The sequence below is a fragment of the Salvelinus fontinalis genome, chromosome 6 (assembly GCF_029448725.1).
Source record: "Salvelinus fontinalis isolate EN_2023a chromosome 6, ASM2944872v1, whole genome shotgun sequence".
In the NCBI taxonomy this organism is placed as follows: domain Eukaryota; kingdom Metazoa; phylum Chordata; class Actinopteri; order Salmoniformes; family Salmonidae; genus Salvelinus; species Salvelinus fontinalis.
In genome coordinates, this window is record NC_074670.1 from 25,585,091 (window position 1) to 25,608,716 (window position 23,626).

Sequence of the window (23,626 nt, forward strand, 5' to 3'; positions counted from 1 at the left end):
ACAATGTCGATTAACAACAATAGTGGAATTTGCGGTTTGGCTTTCAAATAAAAGTCCCTCGTTGAAAGTGACGCAAACGGATAGAAATAGTGGTTTTCGTGACATATTTGAACTAGCTAATGCTAATAAAAGGTTGGATTATACAATTATTGCATTGGGGGCATACATACACAACATGGCCAAAAGTATGTGGACACCTGTCCGTCCGACATCTCATTCCAAGATCATGGGCATTAATATGGAGTTGGTCCCCTTTTGCTGCTATAGATGGACAATTCCAATGAACGAACGTGGGCATCCGCCAAACCCAGATTCATCCGCCAAACCCAGATTCGTCCTGTGAAGATAGTGAAGCATGATTCATCATTCCAGGGAATGCATTTCCACTGCTCCAGAGTCCAGTGGTGGCGAGCTTTATACCACTCTAGCCGACGTGTGGCATTGCGCATGGTGATCTTGCGGCTGTTCGGCTATGGAAACCCATTCCATGAAGCTCCCGATGAACAGTTATTGTGCTGACGTTGCTTCCAGATACAATTTCGAACTCGGTAGGTAGTGAGAACAGACGATTTTTACGTTCTACGCGCTTCAGCACTCAGCGGTCCCGTTCTGTGAGTTTGTGTGGCCTACAACTTTGTGGCCCAGCCGTTGTTGCTCCTAGATGTTTCCACTTCACAATAACAGCACTTACAGTTGATCGAGGCAGCTCTAGCAGGGCAGAAATTGGACAAACTGACTTGTTGGAAAGGTGGCATCCTGTGACGGTGACACGTTGAAAGTCACTGAGCTCTTCAGTATGGGCCATTCTACTGCCAATGTTTGTCTATGGAGACTGCATGGCTGAGTACTCGATTTTATACACCTGGCAGCAACGGGTGTGGCTGAAATAGCCAAATCCACTCATTTGAAAGGATGTCCAAATTCTTTTGGCCAGGTATTGTATATGCACTGTACAGCCTTACCTATGGTGTGCACCTATGAAATGGGGTGTCTGCCTACTCAGTGACACGCGCAGAACAAAACTGTGTAGAGTTGGCAAATATTAGCTTCATAGCTCTCATCGCAGGACTTTGACTGTGGCAAATCCCCTCCCCATTTCATGGGTGCACACTTCATAGGTAAGACTATACAGTTCAATATGAATGTTCAATACGCACAATAGATTGGCTGGGGAGGGGATTTGCCATGGTCAAAGTCCTGCAATAAGAGCTATGACGCTAATATGTTTGACTCCAACACCATCATCACGTTTGCTGATGACACAACTGTGACAGGACTAATCACCGATGACAATGAAGCAGCCTGTAGGGACGAGATCAGAGACCTGGTAGTGTGGTGCCAGGACAACAACCTCTCCCTCAACATCAGCAAGACAAAGGAGTTGATTGTGGACTACAGGAAATGGAGGGGCGAGCACACGCCCATCCACATCGATGGGGCTGTAGTGGAGCGGGTCAAGAGCTTCAAGTTCCTCTGCGTCCACGTCACTAAGGAATTAACATGATCCACACACACCCACACATTTGTGAAGAGGGCACAACAAGAGGCTGAAAAGATTTGGTATGGGCCCTCAGATCCTCAAAAAGTTGTACAGCTGCACCATTGAGAGAATCTTGATTGGCTGCATCACCGCTTGGTACGTCAACTGCAATGCAAGGCACTACAGAGGGTGGTGAGTACAGACCTCTATACCAGGTGGTGTCAGGAGAAGGCATAAAGAATTGTCAAAGACTCCAGCTACTAAAGTAATAAAGGCTCTGGAGCAACGAACCGCCCTTGCTGTCTCTGCCTGGCCGGTTCCCCTCTCCCCACTGGGATTCTCTGCCTCTAACCCTATTACAGGGGCTGAGTCACTGGCTTACTGGTGCTCTTCCATGCCGTCCCTAGGAGGGGTGCGTCACTTGAGTGGGTTGAGTTGCTGACGTGGTCTTCCTGTCTGGGTTGGTGTGCCCCCCCCCCCCCCCCCCCTTGGGTTGTGCCGTGGCGGAGATCTTTGTGGGCTATACTCGGCCTTGTCTCAGGATGGTAAGTTGGTGGTTAAAGATATCCCTCTAGTGGTGTGGGGGCTGTGCTTTGGCAAAGTGGGTGGGGTTATATCCTGTCTGTTTGGCCCTGTCCGGGGGTATCATCGGATGGGGCCACAGTGTCTCCTGACCCCTCCTGTCTCAGCCTCCAGTATTTATGCTGCAGTAGTTTATGTGTCGGGGGGCTAGGGTCAGTTGGTTATATCTGGAGTACTTCTCCTGTCTTATCCGGTGTCCTGTGTGAATTTAAGTATGCTCTCTCTAATTCTCTCCTTCTCTCTTTCTTTCTCTCTCTCGGAGGACCTGAGCCCTAGGACCATGCGTCAGGACTACCGGGCATGATGACTCCTTGCTGTCCCCAGTCCACCTGGCCTTGCTGCTGTTCCAGTTTCAACTGTTCTGCCTGCGGCTATGGAACCCTGACCTGTTCACCGGATGTGCTACCTGTCCCAGACCTGCTGTTTTCAACTCTCTAGAGACAGCAGGAGCGGTAGAGATACTCTCAATGATCGGCTATGAAAAGCCAAATGACATTTACTCCTGAGGTGCTGACTTGTTGCACCCTCGACAACTACTGTGATTATTATTATTTGACCATGCTGGTCATCTATGAACATTTGAACGTCTTGGCCATGTTCTGTTATAATCTCCACCCGGCACAGCCAGAAGAGGACTGGCCACCTCTCATAGCCTGGTTCCTCTCTAGGTTTCTTCCTATGTTTTGGCCTTTCTAGGGAAATTTTCCTAGCCACCGTGCTTCTACACCTGCATTGCTTGCTGTTTGGGGTTTTAGACTGGGTTTCTGTACAGCACTTTGATATATCAGCTGATGTAAGAAGGGCTTTATAAATACATTTGATAGACTGTTCTCTCTGCCACCACATGGCAAGCAGTAAGTCTGAAACATTTGACATTTACATTTTAATAATTTAGCCAACGCTCATATCCAGAGCGACTTACAATTAGTACATTCATCTTAAGATAGCTAGGTGGGACAACCACATATCACATAGCTACTTTATTGGGGAAAAATTTATTATTAGAAAAGTCAGAGCTAGTAAGGGGGAAGAAAGTAAAGTGCAAGTGTTAGTTCACAAAGTGCTTTTTGTGTTGGGGGTGAGGAGGGGTTCTGCTGTGGGATTATTTAAGAAACTCTTCGAATAGGTAGGGATTCAGATGTTTCGGAAGATGGGCAGGGACTCTGCTATCCTAGCTTCAAGGTGAAGCTGGTTTCCACCATTCTGGTGCCAGCACAGAAAAGAGCTTGGACTGGGGTGAGCGGGAGCTGCTCTCTCGTAGGGGTGGGAGGGCCAAGAGACTTGAGGTGGCAAGAACGGGGTACTCGGGTTGGGGTGTAGGAGTTGAGCATAGCCTGAAGGTAGGGAGGGGCAGTTCCTCTTGCTGCTCCGTAGGTAAGTACCATGGTCTTTTAGTGGATGCGAGCTTCAACTGGAAGCCAGTGGGGTATGCAGAGGACCAAGGTGTCATGGTGGACTTGAGAAGGTTGAACACCAGGTCTGTTGCAGCGTTCTGGATAAGTTGCAGGGGTTTCATGGCAAAAGCGGGGACCCCAGCCAACAGCGAGTTGCAGTTGTCCAGACGGAAGATGACAAGTGCCTGGATTAGAATCTGCGCCGCATTCCTGTATGAGGTAGGATCATACTCAACGGATGTTGTTGAGCATGATCCTGCAGGAGTGTATCACTGCTTTGATGTTTGCAGAGAAGGACAGGGTGTTGTCCTAGGTCACGCCAAGGTTCTTTGAACTCTAGGAGGGGGACCGTGGAGTTGTCAACCATGATGGAGAAGTCTTGGAGCGGGCAGGCCTTCCCCTGGAGGACAGAGCTTGAGGGGGTGGATCGACATCCAAGCTGAGATATCTGATCTTCATCTAAGTCACAACAATAGACACAGTCTGCTTAAACTAATAACACACAATCAATTATACGTTGTCATGTCTTTATTGAACACACGGTGTAAACATTCACAGTGCAGGGTGGAAAAAGTATGTGAACCTTTGGATTTAATAACTGGTTGACCCTCCTTTTTGCAGCAATAACCTCAACCAAACATTTTCTGTGGTTGTGGATCAGACCTGCACAACGGTCAGGAGGAATTTTGGACCATTCCTCTTTACAAAACTGTATCAGTTCAACAATATTCTTGGGATGTCTGGTGTGAACCGCTCTCTTGAGGTCATGCCACAGCATCTCAATCGGGTTGAGGTCAGGACTGACTGGGCCACTCCAGAAGACGTATTTTCTTCTGTTGAAGCCATTCTGTTGTTGATTTACTTCTGTGTTTTTTGTTGTTGTCCTGTTGCATCACCCACCTTCTGTTGAGCTTCAATTGGTGGACAAATAGCCTAAAATTCTCCTGCAAAATGTCTTGATTAACTTGGGAATTCATTTTTCCATCGATGATAGCAACCTGTCCAGGCACTGACGCAGCAAAGCATCCCAAACCATGATGCTCCCTCCACCATGCTTTACAGTTGGGATGAGGTTTTGATGTTGGAGTGTTGGTGTGCTGTGTCTTTTTTCTCCACACGTAGTGTTGGGTGTTCCTTCCAAACAACTCAACTTTAGTTTGATCTGTCCACAGAATATTTTGCCAGTAGCGCTGTGGAACATCCAGCTGCTCTTTTGCAAACCTCAGACGTGCAGCAATGGGTTTTTTTGACAGCAGTGGCTTCTTCCATGGTATCCTCCCATGAACACCATTCTTGTTTAGTGTTTTACGTATCGTAGACTCGTCAACAGAGATGGTAGCATGTTCCAGACATTTCTTTAAGTCTTTAGCTGACACTCTAGGATTCTTCTTAACCTCATTGAACATTTTGCGCTGTGCTCTTGCAGTCATCTTTGCAGGACGGCCACTCCTAGGGAGAGTAGCAACTTTCTCCATTTATAGACAATTTGTCTTACCGTGTACATCAAGGCTTTTAGAGATACATTTGTAACCATTTCCAGCTTTATGCAAGTCAACAATTCTTAATCTTAGGTCTTTTGATATCTCTATTGTTCAAGGCATGATTCACATCAGACAATGCTTCTTGTGAATAGCAAACTCAAATTTTGTGAGTGTTTTTTATAGGGCAGGGCAGCTCTAACCAACATCTCCAATCTCGTCTCATTGATTGGACTCAAGGGTAGATGACTCCTGACTACAATTAGCCTAGGGGTTCACATCTTTTTCCCAGCCTACACTGTGTAAGTTTAAATTATGCATTCAATATAGACAAGAAAAATACAATAATTTGTGTGTTATTAGTTTAGATATACTGTGTTTGTCTATTGTTGGGATTTAGACGAAGATCAGATCACATTTTATGACCAATTTATGCAGAAATCCAGGTAATTCCAAAGGGTTCAACATACTTTTTCTTGCCACTGTAGCCTATCAAATGGTTACCCACTGCTGCTACTGTTTGTTATCTATACTGTTGCCTAGTCACTTTACAGTAACCCTACTTATATATACGTACATAGCTACCTCAATTACCTCGCACCCCTGCACATCGACTCGGTACTGGTACTTCCTGTATATAGCCATGTTATTTTTACTTGTCATTGTTATTGTTATTCACTCTGTATTTATTCCTCATGTCACTATTTATATTTTGTATTTTATCTAGTATCTTTAACTCTGCATTTCACTGTTAGTCTACACGTGTTGTTTACGAAGCATGTGACAAATAACATTTGATTCGATTTTTTAAATATGTGTAAACTCTACAGTTGTAATTTGCGGGTGTCACTGAATAGGCTGAGACCCCATTCCATGGGTTCACAGACAGTGGTGTAAAGCTGTACAGTGCATATACTGTATGTATGACCCAAATGCAATTATGCAGTCAAATACATCCACAGTGGGATTAAAACATTTGTTTTACTATTTATTTTCAAATTAATGAAATATTGTATTTATTTAGAATTATAGAACCACAAGCAGGGCTTGTTTAGCATGATCTAGTCCAAATATGGCATAGTTCCACTATTTGTATCCGTTTGCATCACTTTCAATGTGGAACTTTTATTTTGAAGGCAACTCGCAAATTCCATTATTGTGGCTAATAGTTATTGTGGCTAGCTTCACATCGGTGAGGACAGGGTGGGATTGGGGAATTTGAAGGTGGCCTCAATTTCCTCTCGGGACCTCTCTGTTAAGTGGTTCTGCAGAGAGGAATGCCTGCCATTCAGAAGACTTCTTGATTTAGAGAATTGAGATAGCCTGAACATTTACAACATATTTACCATTGCACTAAATCAAATCAAATCAAGTTTATTTTATATAGCCCTTCGTACATCAGCTAATATCTCGAAGTGCTGTACAGAAACCCAGTCTAAAACCCCAAACAGCAAGCAATGCAGGTGTAGAAGCATGGCGGCTAGGAAAAACTCCCTAGAAAGGCCAAAACCTAGGAAGAAACCTAGAGAGGAACCAGGCTATGAGGGGTGGCCAGTCCTCTTCTGGCTGTGTTGGGTGGAGATTATAACAGAACATGGCCAAGATGTTCAAATGTTCATAAATGTTCACAAATAATAATCAGGAGTAAATGTCAGTTGGCTTTTCATAGCCGATCATTAAGAGTATCTCTACCGCTCCTGCGGTCTCTAGAGAGTTGAAAACAGCAGGTCTGGGACAGGTAGCACGTCCGGTGGACAGGTCAGGGTTCCATAGCCGCAGGCAGAACAGTTGAAACTGAAACAGCAGCAAGGCCAGGTGGACCGGGGACAGCAAGGAGTCATCATGCCCGGTAGTCCTGACGCATGGTCCTAGGGCTCAGGTCCTCCGAGAGAGAGAAAGAAAGAGAGAAGGAGAGAATTAGAGAGAGCATACTTAAATTCACACAGGACACCGGATAAGACAGGAGAAGTACTCCAGATATAACCAACTGACCCTAGCCCCCCGACACATAACCTACTGCAGCATAAATACTGGAGGCTGAGACAGGAGGGGTCAGGAGACACTGTGGCCCCATCCGATGATACCCCCGGACAGGGCCAAACAGGAAGGATATAACCCCATCCACTTTGCCAAAGCACAGCCCCCACACCACTAGAGGGATATCTTCAACCACCAATTTACCATCCTGAGACAAGGCCGAGTATAGCCCACAAAGATCTCCACCACAGCACAAACCAAGGGGGGGCGCCAACCCAGACAGGAAGATCACGTCAGTAACTCAACCCACTCATCTCTCATGGGTGGGCAGCAGACAAATTACTTGACTTTAGTTCTGGGTGTAACGAAATTACTATTGCACAGAAGTCACTCACTGTTTTGAAGGATTTTATTGACAGCTGTCTCTGAACTCTGTCGAGACTTTTCCAGCTAATGTGAAAGGTCAACAAGGGACTCCCTTGATGTTAGAGAAACCCAATTGTGGTCCTTTTCCAGTTCACACAAACATTTGAATACTTATAGCTACTATGTCACGTGTTCAAAGTCTGTGTACGAGTCTTTTTAGCTTACATTCCACTCCCTGACACTCCTGTCAGTTGCCTACATAAACAGCCAGGGTTTAATTAAATAGGCCTAGGCATTATACTTTTTTATTGCACATTTAATTAAACTGATGCATTTGGTGATGTTCAACTTCAGTTCATTGGCACAAAACGTGCGTCAGACAAAAAATATTGTGCAATTCATGCATCTCCGCTGGCCTCTCTTACATCCATCCTCTCTCTATTCCTCTTATAACTATTGAACCAGTAGTCTAGCACAATGTGTGTCCCAATGCACTGAGTGTACAAAACATTAGGAACACCTTCCTAATATTGAGTTGCCCCTTTCTATTGTCATACCCCTTTCAAAGGCACTTACATCTTTTGTCTTGCCCATTCACCCTCTGAATTGCCCACATACACAAACCATGTCTCAATTGTCTCAAGGCATAAAAATCCTCTGTTTGGAAAAAGCTGTTCAAAAGAGGGCATTGTATTATAATTCCTTTGTACTCCCTGACGAAGGCCATGCAGCCGAAACGAGTCGGATATTTAAAACTTTGTTTCCATTGAACATGCCATACAAATAAAGGCATTTTAATTAATTATATGAAGAGTGTGTCACAGCCGTCGAAAGTAGTGGACCAAAGTGCAGCGTGGTGAGTATACATTCTCTTTTATTTAGTAAAATGTCGCCAACAAAACAAGAAATAACAAAAACGACCGTGAGGCTTACAAGGGCTATTGTGCCCCTAACAAAGACAACTTCCCACAAACACCAAAGGAAAAAATGCTGCCTAAGTATGATTCCCAATCAGAGACAACGATAGACAGCTGTCCCTGATTGAGAACCATACCCGGCCAACACATAGAACCGTGTTGCGCAGGCATAGGACGCACTGAGCAGTCACATCGCAGGAGACACACAGTGCGCAGAGCCGGCGCAGGATACCCTGGGCCGAAACGGCGCACCGGAGACCAAGCGCGCTGAGCTGCCACGATCTGCCCTGGCTGGATGCCCACTCTAGCGTGGCACTTGCGGAGAGCTGGCATATAGCGCACCGGGCTATGGAAGCGCACTGGAGACACAGTGCGCTTTACCGCAAAACACGGTGCCTGACCAGTACCACGCTCCTTACGGTTTACAACTAAATGTTTTATGTCAGAATGCTGAATGTTAGAATGCTTCCAATCAAATGTATGAATTAAGTTTTTTTAAATGCTATCTAATTTGCATAAACATTGTGATTGGATAGCTGTGAGGGTTATCGAATCAGGATCAAATCCTCTGATCTCTTCGAGCTCATTAATGATAGAATGTTCATATTGGAAGATTGCCGAAAGGCCAGTCTCTTTGGAAAATGACAAGTGGCAAGGAATGGAATGTAATAGCTAAACAGAGACGGCAACCTGGCTAACGTGTTCACATGATATACTTAAATAGAATTTTAAAGATGATCAAGGCTTCATTATTACGTTCTATGCATGATGTGATGGTTATTAGTCAGAATGTAGGCCTAATGTAGGCTATAGCCTGTAAAGTATAGTCTACTGAGTTTGAAGTAAAAATCGGTTCCCCGTAGGAGAACCCTTTTGGTTCCAGGTAGAACCCTTTTTTAGTTCCAGGTAGAACTATTTTGGGTTCCATTTAAAACCCTCTGGAAAAAGGGTTCTACATGGAACGCAATAGGGTTATACCTGGAACCAAAAAGGGTTATTTGGGAACAATTTTAGGTTGTACTAGGCAACTCTATTTCTCCATCATGGAAGGGAGAATAGGGTAGTGGTAGAACATAAATGTTCAGTTGGTTTTCTCTGTAATGGAAGTCCATCGACAGCGCATCTGGAAAAGTAATTTCCTTACATCTGGAAAAGGGAAAGTATATATGATCTATGGGGAAGGAAATGACATTTACACAACCAAACTAGTCTAGTCTGCTCCCATTTCTAACTTCCTAGTCTACCTTACACTGATATCTAAATGTATTTTTCGGTGTGCTATGATATTTCATGTTGTTTGTAGAAACACAATTGGATTTAGATCATTATTTCACACACTTGTTTGTCTAGGCTACATCCCTGAAACATGAACCCATACACTGGCATCCATACATCCCTGGGTTAATGTACTTCCTCAGTAGCTGTAAAAACATCATGTTACTTTCACCATTTGTACCTTTTCTCCCTGAAGAACAATCATATTTCCCAAACATAACTCAATTTTGTGAACATTGCATGAACTGCTTAACCCAGAAGTCTGAAACCAAATTCACATCCTCACTCAGTCTACTTTATTTTCCAGATGTCTTGTATCATGCTGAGGTAGCACAGTAGACTGCACACCATTACAAATAGTTCAGGATCTTGACCATTAGTTTCAATACACTCTGAATACAGGAAAACTCAATCTCCCTCTGAAAGATTAGTGGAATCTGTGTGGGTAGCTGGACAGGTAGGATGACTGACAATGAAGGTGAACAGGTGGTCACGTGTCAGGTGACTGAAGAATGGATGAGACTGAGGCAGGAATTCCTTTAACCATAAAGTGCTATATTTACTGAGTAGTCTGTGTTCATGGACGCACAGAACTTCGAGCAGACGGAGTTAAGGAAGAGAAAGCAGCGAGATCAGGCGATGCCGTTTTCCTCCTTTTATGTGGATGAGATCTGTCGGTCATTGCCACCTGACCTAATTAAAGCGCTCTGGCCCAGCTGAGTAAGTGGCCATGAATTAAAGGATTATTCCACCAACTCCATGGGCCTTTTCTACACCCTCAGAGTTGGTGGTCATAAATGGTGCCAGTGAGCACAGCATGTGACTGCATTTTGTCTGTGTCTGGACCCGGTTTCCCAAGAGATGGAACTTAAGCTTACAAGTCGCGAACATGTTACACAATATGATTGAAATACATAGGCCTATGTAGCCTATACTGTATTTACATTTTAATGCAGTCATCTCGGTTTTCATTTGAAGCATATTTGTATCCTTTGCTTGTTTGTAACAATTGCACAGCCATTGGCAACTTTGTATTTCTATTGAACTTTGTGGTCACAGAGGTGTATAAACATCCTTATTGTGTGTTTAGTAGAGATCTTCTGTGTATAAAGTGACGCGGAAGGGCAAAAAAGCATTTAACAACGCACTTAGCTGTGTTTTCAAGTGAAACTTCAGTAACAATGGTTTTAGGAAACCAATGAGGCACGAATCCCATTCAATGTCATTGGACCGATATTAGCATTTTTTTGTGCATCATGTTCAAAACATCTATAACTGACTTTGTTGAGCTTTACAATCAATTTTAGATACTTTCAGATGATTTGGACATGGTGCGTGAAAAATGCTAATATTGGTCCCATGACTTGAATGGGATTTGTACCACAAATGCTAGAACGTTAGCATGTGGAAACAGTGCCAGGGAAACTAAACCAAATCATGGATTGCTGTCTTAACTTTTCCATAGACTGCTTACAGGGCAAGGAAACCAACGTGTAATTTTGTAATTTGGGTGAACTATCGCTTTAAGATGCTTTTGGGAAACTGGGCCCTGGTTAATTGGGAACCGCTCCAAGTCCCCTGACCTGAATCCTGGAGAGGAAATCAACTGCCGTTTAAACGACAGCAACAGATGTGAGGTAAGCAAACCGTTACACACTGGAGACCTGAAGCACCGGTGAGCATCTGGAAGCAAACAAAGTAACACACTGACACACATCCAGAACAGTCTACAAATACAATCAAAGGTCATACAGGACTAGCAGATGCATTACAATAGACATGCATTACAATACAGCATACAAACCTGTTTAGGATCTTGTAGAACAGAGTACCACATTGACACAATACTGTATGACAGAAAACACATGCGGTATACTGTCCATTTAGAATAACAGTACCACATGTGTTCACTAGAGCACCCTGTCAAATATACCTAAGCCTGTCTATTCTGTGTGACTTTAAATGTAACCTCATGCTATTTTTAAGATGCTAAATATTGGACTTGGTGTGTTTTACACATGAGTGGCATGCATTGTGTTGTTAATTACTTGGGACTTCAATAGTGAGTAAAGTAAGCTTTTTATGCAAACCTGTGCATATGGCCATTGGTCATTATAGAAACCATATTTTCATCCAAACACTTACTTATTTGGAAGTTAATTTTGTTAAATTAGGCGCCACCCTGTGATAGTGATTGGTATTGCACATTTCTCCAACCTTTGAATTGCCCCCCAACAACAAACTATCAATGAATGCACCAAACAAAAACCTCAAAATCAACCACTTTTATTCCCAGTTTCATGCAAGGAAAAAACTATGTTAGATGTGCTGTATGATTGGCAGTGGCTTACATGGACAGTATCCACATTTACACAGTAGTACACAGTCAACACACCTCGGTGAGGATTCAGAACTGACTTTAAACTGATGAACATTTTCTTCTTGGATGATTTGGTACATAATATGGCACATTGACATATACAACAGTACATTGGTGTGATTGTTCCTCCATAGAGTATATCAGATAATATAAACAATGTACACATCTGATATTTTTTCTTGGGCATTTTTATTGTCCTCGGTTCAGTATTCTGTGCACGCACAACAGACGTTAAAAGCTATAACAAATGTTTAAGGAAAATAACAAATGGATACTTACTGTATCCTGACATTTAATCTACTCAGAAAGAAACACAAAGTCGAAAAGCACAACTTACTTGCATGTTTCAGTGATCAATCATGACAAATTAAAAAGGGGCAAAGGGCATGATATAAAAAATGTAAAGACAAAATTACCTCCTAAATTCAATTCCCAAAGAGAAAATAAAAACCAAATTTTACAACACCATTGAGGGTATTTATGTAATATCATATTTCGAAATAGGTAGTCGTCTACTACCCAAGTCAGAAAGAAAACTGTAACATTCCCATTACAACAAACAATTCAGAGGTTTACAATTAAAGAGTAATTCACATCATAAAACAACACATCTAATAATTATAGCTACTCTATTTGAATGATATAAAAATACAAGATTCCTCTCATTAGATACCTAAATGTTGCAATCTAATTAAGGTCCGTAGTCATCCTAATTACGCTGACTTCACCCCGACATGATATGCCACCTCAGAATTAGATGTAAATCTAACTATCATTACCAATGAAAATGTAAGAGTAACGACACACATCACGAAGTACTATTTTGATCAAAATACATCCTTGAAGAAAACAAAATGGCTGCTATAAAAAAAAGAATGGAATAAAATGCCATCAAAAAAGTGGACTGGGGTGATTAGTGTTGCTGATAATCAAAATGAGGATGCTGTCCTATTACTTTATTTGTATTGCATGTCCCATACCTAGTGGTCTGGGAAGGTTAGTGGTACAGATTACATTACATCAACAACTCTGCCGTATAAATACTTTCTTATGATTGCGTTTCCCATACAAAGCGAAAGTGCATCTTTATCTCAAATGCCTGTACACATTGGATTGGATCATTCTATTAGGAAGAATTTGCACAAGAGATTTTCTACCTGCGACATCATCAAACCCTCATTAAACTGTACATTGGCACCGTGCTAACTTCACTTTCTCTGAGACATGGTTCCTTCTATTCTACAGTAGACGTGTGCCCAAAGGAACTCCGTAAAACTCTTTCGTCTGCCTTTAGATCGATGGGCTTCCAATATAGCTGTGTTTTCACTGCCTTACTGATACATCTTCACATGTCCATGCAGTGAGGTGGTGTTGCCCCCACAGTCCACATACTGGTATATCTCCTGGGAGACCTGCTCCGAGTGCCCAAAGTAGGATGTGGTCACAGTCACCCTGAAAACCAGTCAATAGACAGTAGTCAGTTTCCCCAAAATGGCTGCCCACATGGGCGTGTGTGGTTTGACAAAATAAATAGAGTAGGTACAGTAACATGTGTAAACTCAATGTATTAGTAGATATTTGAAAAGATACACTGCATTCAGACCCCTTGACTTTTTCCACATTTTGTTATGTTACAGCCTTATACTAAAATGGATTAAATTGTGTTTTTCCCTCATCAATCTACACACAATAGCCCATAATGACAAAGCAAAAAAGGGCTTCAAGAAATTTCTGCAAAAAAAGAATATAATACTTATGAAAAATCACATTTACATGAAGTATTCAGACCCTTTACTCAGTACTTTGAAGCACCTTTGTCAGCGAATACAGACTTGAGTCTTCTTGGGTATGACCCTACAAGTTTGGCACACCTGTATTTGGGGAGTTTCTGCGTTACTGCACAGCTATTTTTCAGGTCTCTCCAGAGATGTTTGATTGGATTCAAGTCCGGGCTCTGGCTGGACATTCAGAGACTTGTCCCGAAGCCACTCCTGCGTTGTCTTGGCTGTGTGCTTAGGGTCGTTGTCCTGTTGGACGTTGAACCTTTGCCCCAGTCCGAGGTCCTGAGCGCTCTGAAGCAGGTTTTCATCAAGGATCTCTCTGTACTTTGCTCCCTCCCTCTTTCCCTCAATCCTGACTAGTCTCCCAGTCCCTACCTCTGAAAAACATCCCCACAGCATGATGCTGCCACCACCATGCTTCACCGTAGGGATGGTGCCAGGTTTCCTCCAGATGTAATGCTCGGCATTTAGGCCAAAGAGAACAATCTGGGTTTCATCAGACGAGAATCTTGTTTCTCATGGTATGAGAGTCCTTTAGGTGCCTTTTGGCAAACTCCAAGCGGGCTGTCATGTGCCTTTTACTGAGGAGTGGCTTCTGTCTGGCCACTCTACCATAAAGGCCTGATTGGTGGAGTGCTGCAGAGATGGTTGTCCTTCTGGAAGGTTCTCCCATCTCCACAGAGGAACTCTGGAGCTCTGTCAGAGTGACCATTGGGTTCTTGGTCACCTCCCTGACCAAGGCCCTTCTCCCGATTGCTCAGTTTGGCCAGGCAGCCAGCTCTAGGAAGAGTCTTGGTGGTTCCAAACTTCTTCCATTTAAGAATGATGGAGGCCACTGTGTTCTTGGAGAACTTCAATGCTGCAGAAATCTTTTGTTACCCTTCCCAGATCTGTCCCTCAACCCAATCCTGTCTTGGAGCTCTCAGACAATTCCTTCGACCTCATGGCTTGGTTTTTGCTCTGACATGCACTGTCAACTGTGGGACCTTATATAGACAGGTGTGTTCCTTTCCAAATCATGTCCAATCAATTGTATTTACCACAGGTGGACTCCAATCAAGTTGTAGAAACATCTCAAGGCTGATCAATGGAAACAGGATGCACCTGAGCTCAATTTTGAGTCCCATAGCAAAGGGTATGAATACCAATGTAAATAAGATTTTTTTTTTTTTTTTTTTATACATTTCCAAAAATGTCTAACAACCTGTTTTCACTTCGTCATTATGGGGTATTGTGAGTAGATTTATGAGCAAACATTTTTAGAGTAAGGCTGTAATGTAACAAAATGTGGAAAAAGGGAAGGGGTCTGAATGCTTTCCGAATGCAACGTATACTTACTGCATCATGACCACAATGTTGTGAACCTTTATGGACTGCAGGGTGCAATAGTCGCTGCAACACAAAACATTTATTAAAGAAATGTCACGATTTGTGCTGTCAACCACACAATAAAATGCAATTACTTGTGAAATACTTACAACATATAACTCATCTCATCAGCAATTACTGTGGGAACCATGTAGTCGATCTGAAATAAACAATATGTTGTAATGTAGCCGTTATTTATCTCCCATATTGAACAGGGCAGTTGAGTGCTGACTGAGTAAGTAATGAGTAACTTTTGAGGGCAACAGTCCAAAAATGCCATCCTTATTCCATCCTTGCTGCTACTGCCTTATTCCATCCTTGCTGCTACTGCCTTATTCCATCCTTGCTGCTACTGCCTTATTCCATCCTTGCTGCTACTGATGCCCTCAGAACAGGGACAGATGTGGATTCATCAACAACAACAACAACAACAAGCTTCATTATCAATGTTGCCTGATTTTGTTGCTAGATTTTGCAGCAAAGCGGGCGGAAACAATGAGCTGCTGTGTTGAGCAATAGAAAAGCACTTCAGGACAGTTGAAAGTTCAACTTTGATTCACTTGTCAAGCTATGCTCATGTCATACACTTTATAACAAGCAGTTATACCAAGGCATGTTATTCTAAAATTCACATGGTAAAGACCCACCTGCTGCTTATCTAGTGGTATGATGGTCGTCACATTGCTAATACGGGCCTTCCCAATCACCGTCTTAGAGAACTGCACTTGGGCTGTGATGTTGGTCAGGGATACAGTGTAGTAGTTGTTATTGGTGATGTTCAGAGTGTTCTAGAAGAAAAGACATACGGCACAACAGTTGTTGGAAAGAGTCATTACGTAGGACCGATTTGCATACCGCCCCAACAGAACCACAGATGATGCCATCTCTATTGCACTCCACACTGCCCTCGCCCACCTGGACAAGAAGAACACCTATGCGAGAATACTCTTCATCGACTACAGGTCAACGTTCAACACCATAGTACCCTCCAGGCTCATCACTAAGCTCAGGACCGTGGGACTGAACACCTCACTATGTAACTGGATCCTGGACTTCCTGGACTTCCCCTAGGTTTAAAAAAATATATATATATTTCCCAGGTGGTGAAGGTAAGCAACAACACATCTACCACTATGACCCTCAACATGGGGCCCCTCAGGGGTGCGTGTTAATTTCCCTCCTGTATTCCCTGTTCACCCATGACTGCGTGACCGAACACGACTCCAACACCATCATTAAGTTTGGTAACAGCACAATGGTGGTAGGCCTGATCACCGGCAACTGCTTGGCATCCGACCTGAATGGCCGATTAATTCGGGCCGATTTCAAGTTTTCATAACAATCGGATATCGGTATTTTTGGACACCGATTTTGCCATTTTTTTTTTTTTTTTTTACCTTTATTTAATCTTTATTTAACTAGGAAAGTCAGTTAAGAACACATTCTGTGTTCGTTCACATACTGCCTCGTTCAGGGGCAGAATGACAGATTTCGGGGGATCCAATCGTGCAACCTTACAGTTAACTAGTCCAAAGCAATAACGACCTGCACTCCACAAGGAGACTGATTGCCTGTTACGCGAATGCAGTAAGCCAAGGTAAGTTGCTAGCTAGCATTAAACTTATCTTATAAAAAACAATCAATCAATCATAATCACTAATTAACTACACATGGTTGATGATATTACTAGATATTATCTAGCGTGTCCTGCGTTGCATATAATCTGACTGAGCATACAAGTGTCTAAGTATCTGACTGAGCAGTGGTAGGCAGAAGCAGGCGCGTAAACATTCATTCAAACAGCACTTTCGTGCGTTTGCCAGCAGCTCTTTGTTATGCGTCAAGCATTGCACTGTTTATGACTTCAAGCCTATCAACTCCCGAGATGAGGCTGGTGTAACTGAAGTAAAATGGGTAGCTAGTTAGCGCGCGCTAATAGCGTTTCAAACGTCACTCGCTCTGAGCCTTGGAGTGGTTGTTCCCCTTGCTCTGCATGGGTAACGCTGCTTCGAGGGTGGCGTTGTCGTTGTGTTCCTGGTTCGAGCCCAGGGAGGAGCAAGGAGAGGGACAGAAGCTATACTGTTACACTGGCAATACTAAAGTGCCTATAAGAACATCCAATAGTCAAAGGTTAATGAAATACAAATGGTATAAAGGGAAATAGTCCTATAATTCCTATAATAACTACAACCTAAAACTTCTTACCTGGGAATATTGAAGACTCATGTTAAAAGGAACCACCATATGTTCTCATGTTCTGAGCAAGGAACTTAAACGTTAGCTTTCTTACATGGCACATATTGCACTTTTACTTTCTTCTCCAGCACTTTGTTTTTGCATTATTTAAACCAAATTGAACATGTTTCATTATTTATTTGAGGCTAAATTGATTTTATTGATGTATTATATTAAGTTAAAATAAGTGTTCATTCAGTACTGTTGTAATTGTCATTATTACAAATAAATAAAATTGTCAGATTAATCGGTATCGGCTTTTTTGGTCCTCCAACTGTTAGTCTGCACCCATTGTTTTACGAAACATGTGACCAATACAATTTGATTTGAATCCATGTCAACCCTTAGATGGAAACACAAAGGCAACTAACACCACAGAGAGGATCTTACCGTGATATTGAGATAGACAATCCGTTTGTCCTGGTCATAGGAGACGAATGCAGACTTCACGCCCACATAGCAGACGTCGATAGAACGAGGGAACATGAAAAACACAGCCAGGCCAACCAGCAGAAGGCAAAGAAACACGGACACAGTGACATACAGCTTTCTGCAAGAAAAAGGGAGGAAGTGCCATTAAAAAAAAGACAGAAGTTGGATATAGACCACAATCAACCACCGTTGAATCATTCAATTGCACAGCTTTCAAAAAAAGAGACATCTGGCTGAGTGAGATGAGAGACTTACGTTCTCCTTGGCTGGAGCCTCTGGTCACTGTATGGAATCAGAGCCACAAGCTGGTTCTCTTGGCCTGCATTAGAGATGTGATGACAAAGCCATTTACAGAGGAAACTGATATTGGTTCAACTTATGTCTTTTTCATTTTCAGTGAATGTTGTGAAGTCAGTGTTTCTCAGTGGCCTATCTGATTAGCAGCTCATGAGTTGGAGTTTTAGAACAGATGTAGGTGTATTGTGTGAGTGAGTGAGAGTTCATGTTTATTACTGTGTAGGAATGTATTTGTTTTTATGTTTATCCCCTTACCCCGTGGTATTCTGCCAGTGCCCTGGCATGTGGGGCATGTGACACTGTCTCTGCCAGTAAATTCCACATAGGGGAACTGAGACACATCTCCATTCTTTCTATCCTCTTCACTCTGTGTATCTATGTACTCTGGACCGGTCGTCAGGCCACTCTGACTGCCACGGTCGTCTTTCCCCTTCGACAAGAGGGAGTGTGACTTCCCCATCACTTTCTGTGAATAAAACATTTAAGATCTAATAAGTAGGTGTGGTTGGTAGTGTAAACTCATGCCACATTTTCATTTGATATTTACATGGTAGTTATGGTCAGTTTACACAAATTGTTTTATACTACTTCTGTACTATAACAATGTACCTGCCTATGTCATGACCATGTAAATACAGGTTTTAAAGCCAATTTATACTGTACACAGGCTACCATTCTCCTATTCCATTTTTGCATAGATTATTTTGGTTTTGTTTAGACCAGTTTACACACTAATTCCCCAAAAGCTCTTATCAAGTGCGCACCATCTATGTAATTCAGGCGTGCTTGAAACAATTATTGTCCAACAAAAGACACTTGTTCTGACCAAAGTTTCGTATGGACCAAATATATGTAACCTAGTCAGCAAAACACATCACATCTTGTCTTCTGCTCCTACTATACACTGTGCGCCAATGGTCGAGGTACAGTGATTACGTGCAGACGACCATTATACTACACAGTACACCATGTTCCTTCCAGACAAACTCGTTCGCCGACTGCCATTTTAATCCAAAACTCACGAATACATTGTTGCGTATTTGCTCCGGTATTCTGTTGTATTTCTATTTGGTGTCAAGTTATTGATGTGAATGTTTGCGTAGAATACTTGCAGAGCATAGGGCATTGTTAGCATGGATAAAATGTTTCCATATTGCAAAATGTTGCCCGGTTCCTGTGACAATGTCAAAGCATCACTGTGCGGTATTACACACGCACTACGGATATGATCAAAATGGCAACATTCGATATTGGTTTCGTCTGCTTACCTTTGCATATATTCACGCAGAATTGCTTTACATATGCTTGGTCACGAACAGCCGCTGTTTATGTCAATATAGTACTGACATAAATACACGCACTAATATTCTGCCAGCAGCTCCAACGATGACGTCACTTTCGTATGGTAATGTAGAAACCTTCAAAATAAAATCCCGCATTTCAAAAAATCTATGTCAATGTGTATAACTAATTCAAATTGTATTGAATTTTAATCTATGGCCACTTTTATTGTGCCAACAAGAAATTGCAATAAGTAATTTATGAAAACAAATGTAAATAAAAAAATGTAAGACCAAAAATGAAAATACAATGTTGACACTAGTATGTTGAGAATATTGGACTGTAAAGAGAAAACGTTAAACATTTCCACCTGTCTCAGCTAAAGTGGGGTAGAAAATACTCAATAGGATCTCTACCAACCAAATATGGTTAGTTTTGGAGGGGGACTGTGTCATACATATGTGTGTCATACAGCACTTCGTTCTCCACCCCCTCCATAGCCCCCAATGCAATAGACTGTACATGGCATACATATTGGCTTGTAGAAAGAAAACTGCCTTGTTTGTTTCCGGTGTGAAATAAAATTTAAACAAAGACAAAGACACAATGTAAGCGATGATGGACTGGCATACCTGTTAAAGACCTAGATTAACCTAATGTGATGGTAATGGCTGCAATTTCACACATTTAAATCAGCCCAAGACCAACCTTGACATGTGCCAAAACATGCATCAGCTCAATCGCTTGGCCTGACAAATAAAACTATTTTTTAGGTAGTATCCTAATAAAATCATGTTGCTATAGGTTTATATCACCCCAATTATGCATAGCCTTCCAACGATTTTCTTGAACCCACCTCGGTCGCAATCAATCCAAAGGCTGGCCTCTTGGATTTGGGTTTTGGACTGATTCATGGATCACAGCACATCTCTCCTTATTAGAAACTTCACTTCCAAACATAAAAAGGCCCGCTTGGCATTCTTTTCAAGCAAATGATTGCAAAGGGAGAAGCCTCACGCACATGCAGTAAATGTGCAGCCGTACTCAGTAGACAAACTATTTGGACCAGCACTACAGATATTCTTGTACTTTATGTTTCTCGTGTAAGGTCAAAAGTCATCCACAGTAATGTGAAACCTTGTGTCCCTATCTCGCTTTATTGATCTTTCAGCAGTTCGCAATGAGAGGTTGACCTACATATTGAGCTCAGCAATCTGTCATTCAGGGATAAATACCAAAAAAGGACACTACAAGGCACATTTTATATTTGACTCTTTTTAGATTAAGATTATCTCTATAGAGATAATCTCTATAGACTCTACAAACATGCAGGACACAGCAGGAGTTATCTAGGGGGGTGGCAGGTAGTCTAGTGGTTAGAGCATTGGGCCAGTAACCGAAAGGTTGCTAGATTGAATCTCTGACCTGACAAGGTAAAAATCTGTCATTCTGCCCCTGAACAAGGCAGTTAACCCACTGTTCCTAGGCTGTCATTGTAAATAAGAATTAGTTCTTAACTGACTTTCCTCGTAAAATAATTGTATAATATATATTTTTATGAATTATTATCCTCAAAATGTTCTACAGCTGCAACATCGAGAGCCTCTTGACTGGTTGCATCACTGCCTGGTAAGGCAACTGCTCGGCCTCCGACTGCAAGGTACGCACAGGATGTACTTCGAACACCCGACAAGGCCAACATCCCCATCATTGGCAAGAGAAAGGGACGCAGGTACAGAGGACACAGAGCGGGGTGCCTCGCAAGGATCCACAGAAGGCGAGTGGGAAAGCTGCCGTTAACGTCAATATATTACTTGACTGGAACATGTTTGCCACAGTGACTGTACGTACATACCCCAACCAGAAGCCATGGATTACAGGGAACATTTTCACTGAGCTAAAGGGTAGAGCTGCCAATTTCAAGGTGCGGGACTCTAACCCGGAAGCTTATAAGAAATCCTGCTATGCCCTCCTACGAACCATCAAACAGGCAAAGCGCCAATACAGGGCTAAGATTGAATCGTACTACACCGGCTCCGACACTCGTCTTATGTGGCAGGGCTTGCAAACTATTACAGACACCTAAGGGAATCACAGCCGCGAGCTGCCCATTGACACGAGCCTACTAGACGAGCTAAATCACTTCTATGCTTGCTTCAAAGCAAGCAACACAGGCATGCATGAGAGCATCAGCTGTTCCGAACGTCTGTGTGATCACGCTCTCCACCGCCGACGTGAGTAAGACCTTTAAACAGGTCAAAATTCACAAGGCCGCGGGGCCAGACGGATTACCAGGACGTGTGCTCCGAGCATGTGCTGACCAACTGGCATTCACTGACATTTTCAACATGTCCCTGATTGAGTCTGTAATACCAACATGTTTCAAGCAGACCACGATAGTGTCTGTGCCCAAGAACGCTAAGGCAACCTGCCTTAATGACTATAGACCGGTAGCACTCACGTCCATAGCCATGAAGTGCTTTGAAAGGCTGGTATGGCTCACATTAACACTATTATCCCGGAATCCCTAGACCCACTCCAATTTGCATACCGCCCAAACAGATCCACAGATGATGCAATCTCTATTGCACTCCACACTGCCCTTTCACACCTGGATAATAGGAACACCTACGTGAGAATGCTATTCATTGACTACAGCTTAGCGTTCAACACTATAGTACCCTCAAAGCTCATCACTAAGCTAAGGATCCTGGGACTAAACACCTCCCTCTGCAACTGGATCCTGGACTTCCTGACGGGCCGCCCCCAGATGGCGAGGGTAGGTAGCAACACATCCGCCACGCTGATCCTCAACACTGGAGTCCCTCAGGGGTGCATGCTCAGTCCCCTCCTGTACTCCCTGTTCACCCACGACTGCGTGGCCAGGCACAAATCTAACTCCAAGAGTTTGCAGCTGCCCATTACTCTTGGGATGAAACCCTGAGGTAAGGTTGATTGAGACCCCCAGACGTTCCATGAACGCCTTCCAGACCCTCAAAGTTAACTGGGGACCTCGATCAGACACTATATCCTCAGGCACCCCGTAGTGCCGGAAGACAAGTGTAAACAAGGCCTCCACAGTCTGTAGGGCCGTAGGGAGACCGGGCAGAGGGAGGAGACGGCAGGACTTAGAGAACTGATCCACAACGACCAGGATCGTGGTGTTTCCCTGTGAGGAGGGAGGTTGGTAAGAAAATCCACCGACAGGTGCGACCAAGGCCGCTGTGGAACGGGTAAGGTGTGTAGCTTCCCTTTGGGCAGGTGCCTAGGAGCCTTACACTGGGCGCACACCGAGCAGGAGGAAACATAAACCCTCACGTCCTTGGCCAAGGTAGGCCACCAGTACTTCCCAACCAAACAGCACACCATCCGACCAATCCTAGGATGACAAGAGGAGGGTGACGTGTGGGCCCAATAGATCAACCAGTCACGGACAGCAGACGGAACGAACAGATGCCCAGAGGGACACTGGATGGGAGTGGGCTCTGCATGTAACGCCTGCTCAATATAAGCGTCCAGCTCCCACACTACCGGCGCCACCAGGCAGGATGCCGGGAGTATGGGAGTGGGATCCATGGGCCGCTCCTCTGTGTCATACAGTCGGGACAATGCGTCTGCTTTCACGTTTTGGGAACCTGGTCTGTAGGAAAGCGAAAAAACAAAACGGGTGAAAAACATGACCCACCTTGCCTGGCGAGGGTTCAGTCTCCTCGCTGCCCGGATGTACTCCAGATTTCGGTGGTCAGTCCAGATGAGAAAAGGGTGTTTAGCCCCCTCAAGACAATGTCTCCACACCTTCAGAGCCTTGATGACAGCCAACTGCTCCCGGTCCATGGGTGGCCAGCAGGTTATCCAGCCGAATGGACAGGTCCACCAGGCCAACCCCCGACGGACGTCCTCGCGCAAACTGCAGCGATATTGGTCCATCAGGGCCCTATCGTTCCATCCCGGATATCCCTAATATTATGTACAATATTTAATAATGTTTTCATAAGATAAAATCGCCTAATATATTCAATATGCTATAAACAAATGTTATTAAACAGTTTCACTCAATTAATTCTAATTAACTTAATAATTATGACACACCCCTCACTATTGTCATTGGTTGCACTTATTGCACTGTTTGTCTACATAACCTGGTTCAAGCATTCATGACATTACCCTGAAGACGGCACAGTGATGCCGAAACGTTGGTGATTTACCCAATAAATTACTGGGAGTTTATATATAGAGTGTGCTACTTTCTTTATTTTTATAGCTTATAGTTTATTTTCCGTTAGTCATCGCCTCTACACAAAACAATTTTCTCTTGTTGTGCGCCAGCTCATGTTTTTTATTCAACATACCAGATATCTAACAATAAAAAATAATACAAAAGAT

General features: G+C 43.2%; 1 protein-coding gene across 1 annotated transcript; it reads right to left on the reverse strand.

The window, feature by feature from the left end:
• Window positions 1-11,739: 11,739 nt before the first annotated feature.
• LOC129857462 (transmembrane protein 106B-like) lies at window positions 11,740-19,371 on the reverse strand. The gene is made up of 8 exons (XM_055925726.1): window positions 19,231-19,371; window positions 18,218-18,428; window positions 17,921-17,984; window positions 17,624-17,783; window positions 15,646-15,786; window positions 15,109-15,158; window positions 14,969-15,022; window positions 11,740-13,301 (listed from the first exon to the last, which is right to left on the reverse strand). The coding sequence occupies exons 2-8, from the start codon at window positions 18,420-18,422 to the stop codon at window positions 13,181-13,183; spliced, it is 795 nt and encodes a 264-aa protein (XP_055781701.1). The 5' UTR covers window positions 18,423-18,428; window positions 19,231-19,371; the 3' UTR covers window positions 11,740-13,180.
• Between the last annotated feature and the right edge of the window lie 4,255 nt (window positions 19,372-23,626).

What these genes read in the sequence shown, in the direction of transcription:
- LOC129857462 (XM_055925726.1), bottom strand. Translation starts at nt 18,422, where the DNA reads ATGGGGAAGTCACACTCCCTCTTGTCGAAGGGGAAAGACGACCGTGGC. An exon ending in TTGTCTATCTCAATATCACG is followed by an intron (nt 15,787 to 17,623) that starts GTAAGATCCTCT and finishes CTTTTCTTCTAG; the next exon opens with AACACTCTGAACATCACCAA. An exon ending in AACATTGTGGTCATGATGCA is followed by an intron (nt 13,302 to 14,968) that starts GTAAGTATACGT and finishes ACTGGTTTTCAG; the next exon opens with GGTGACTGTGACCACATCCT.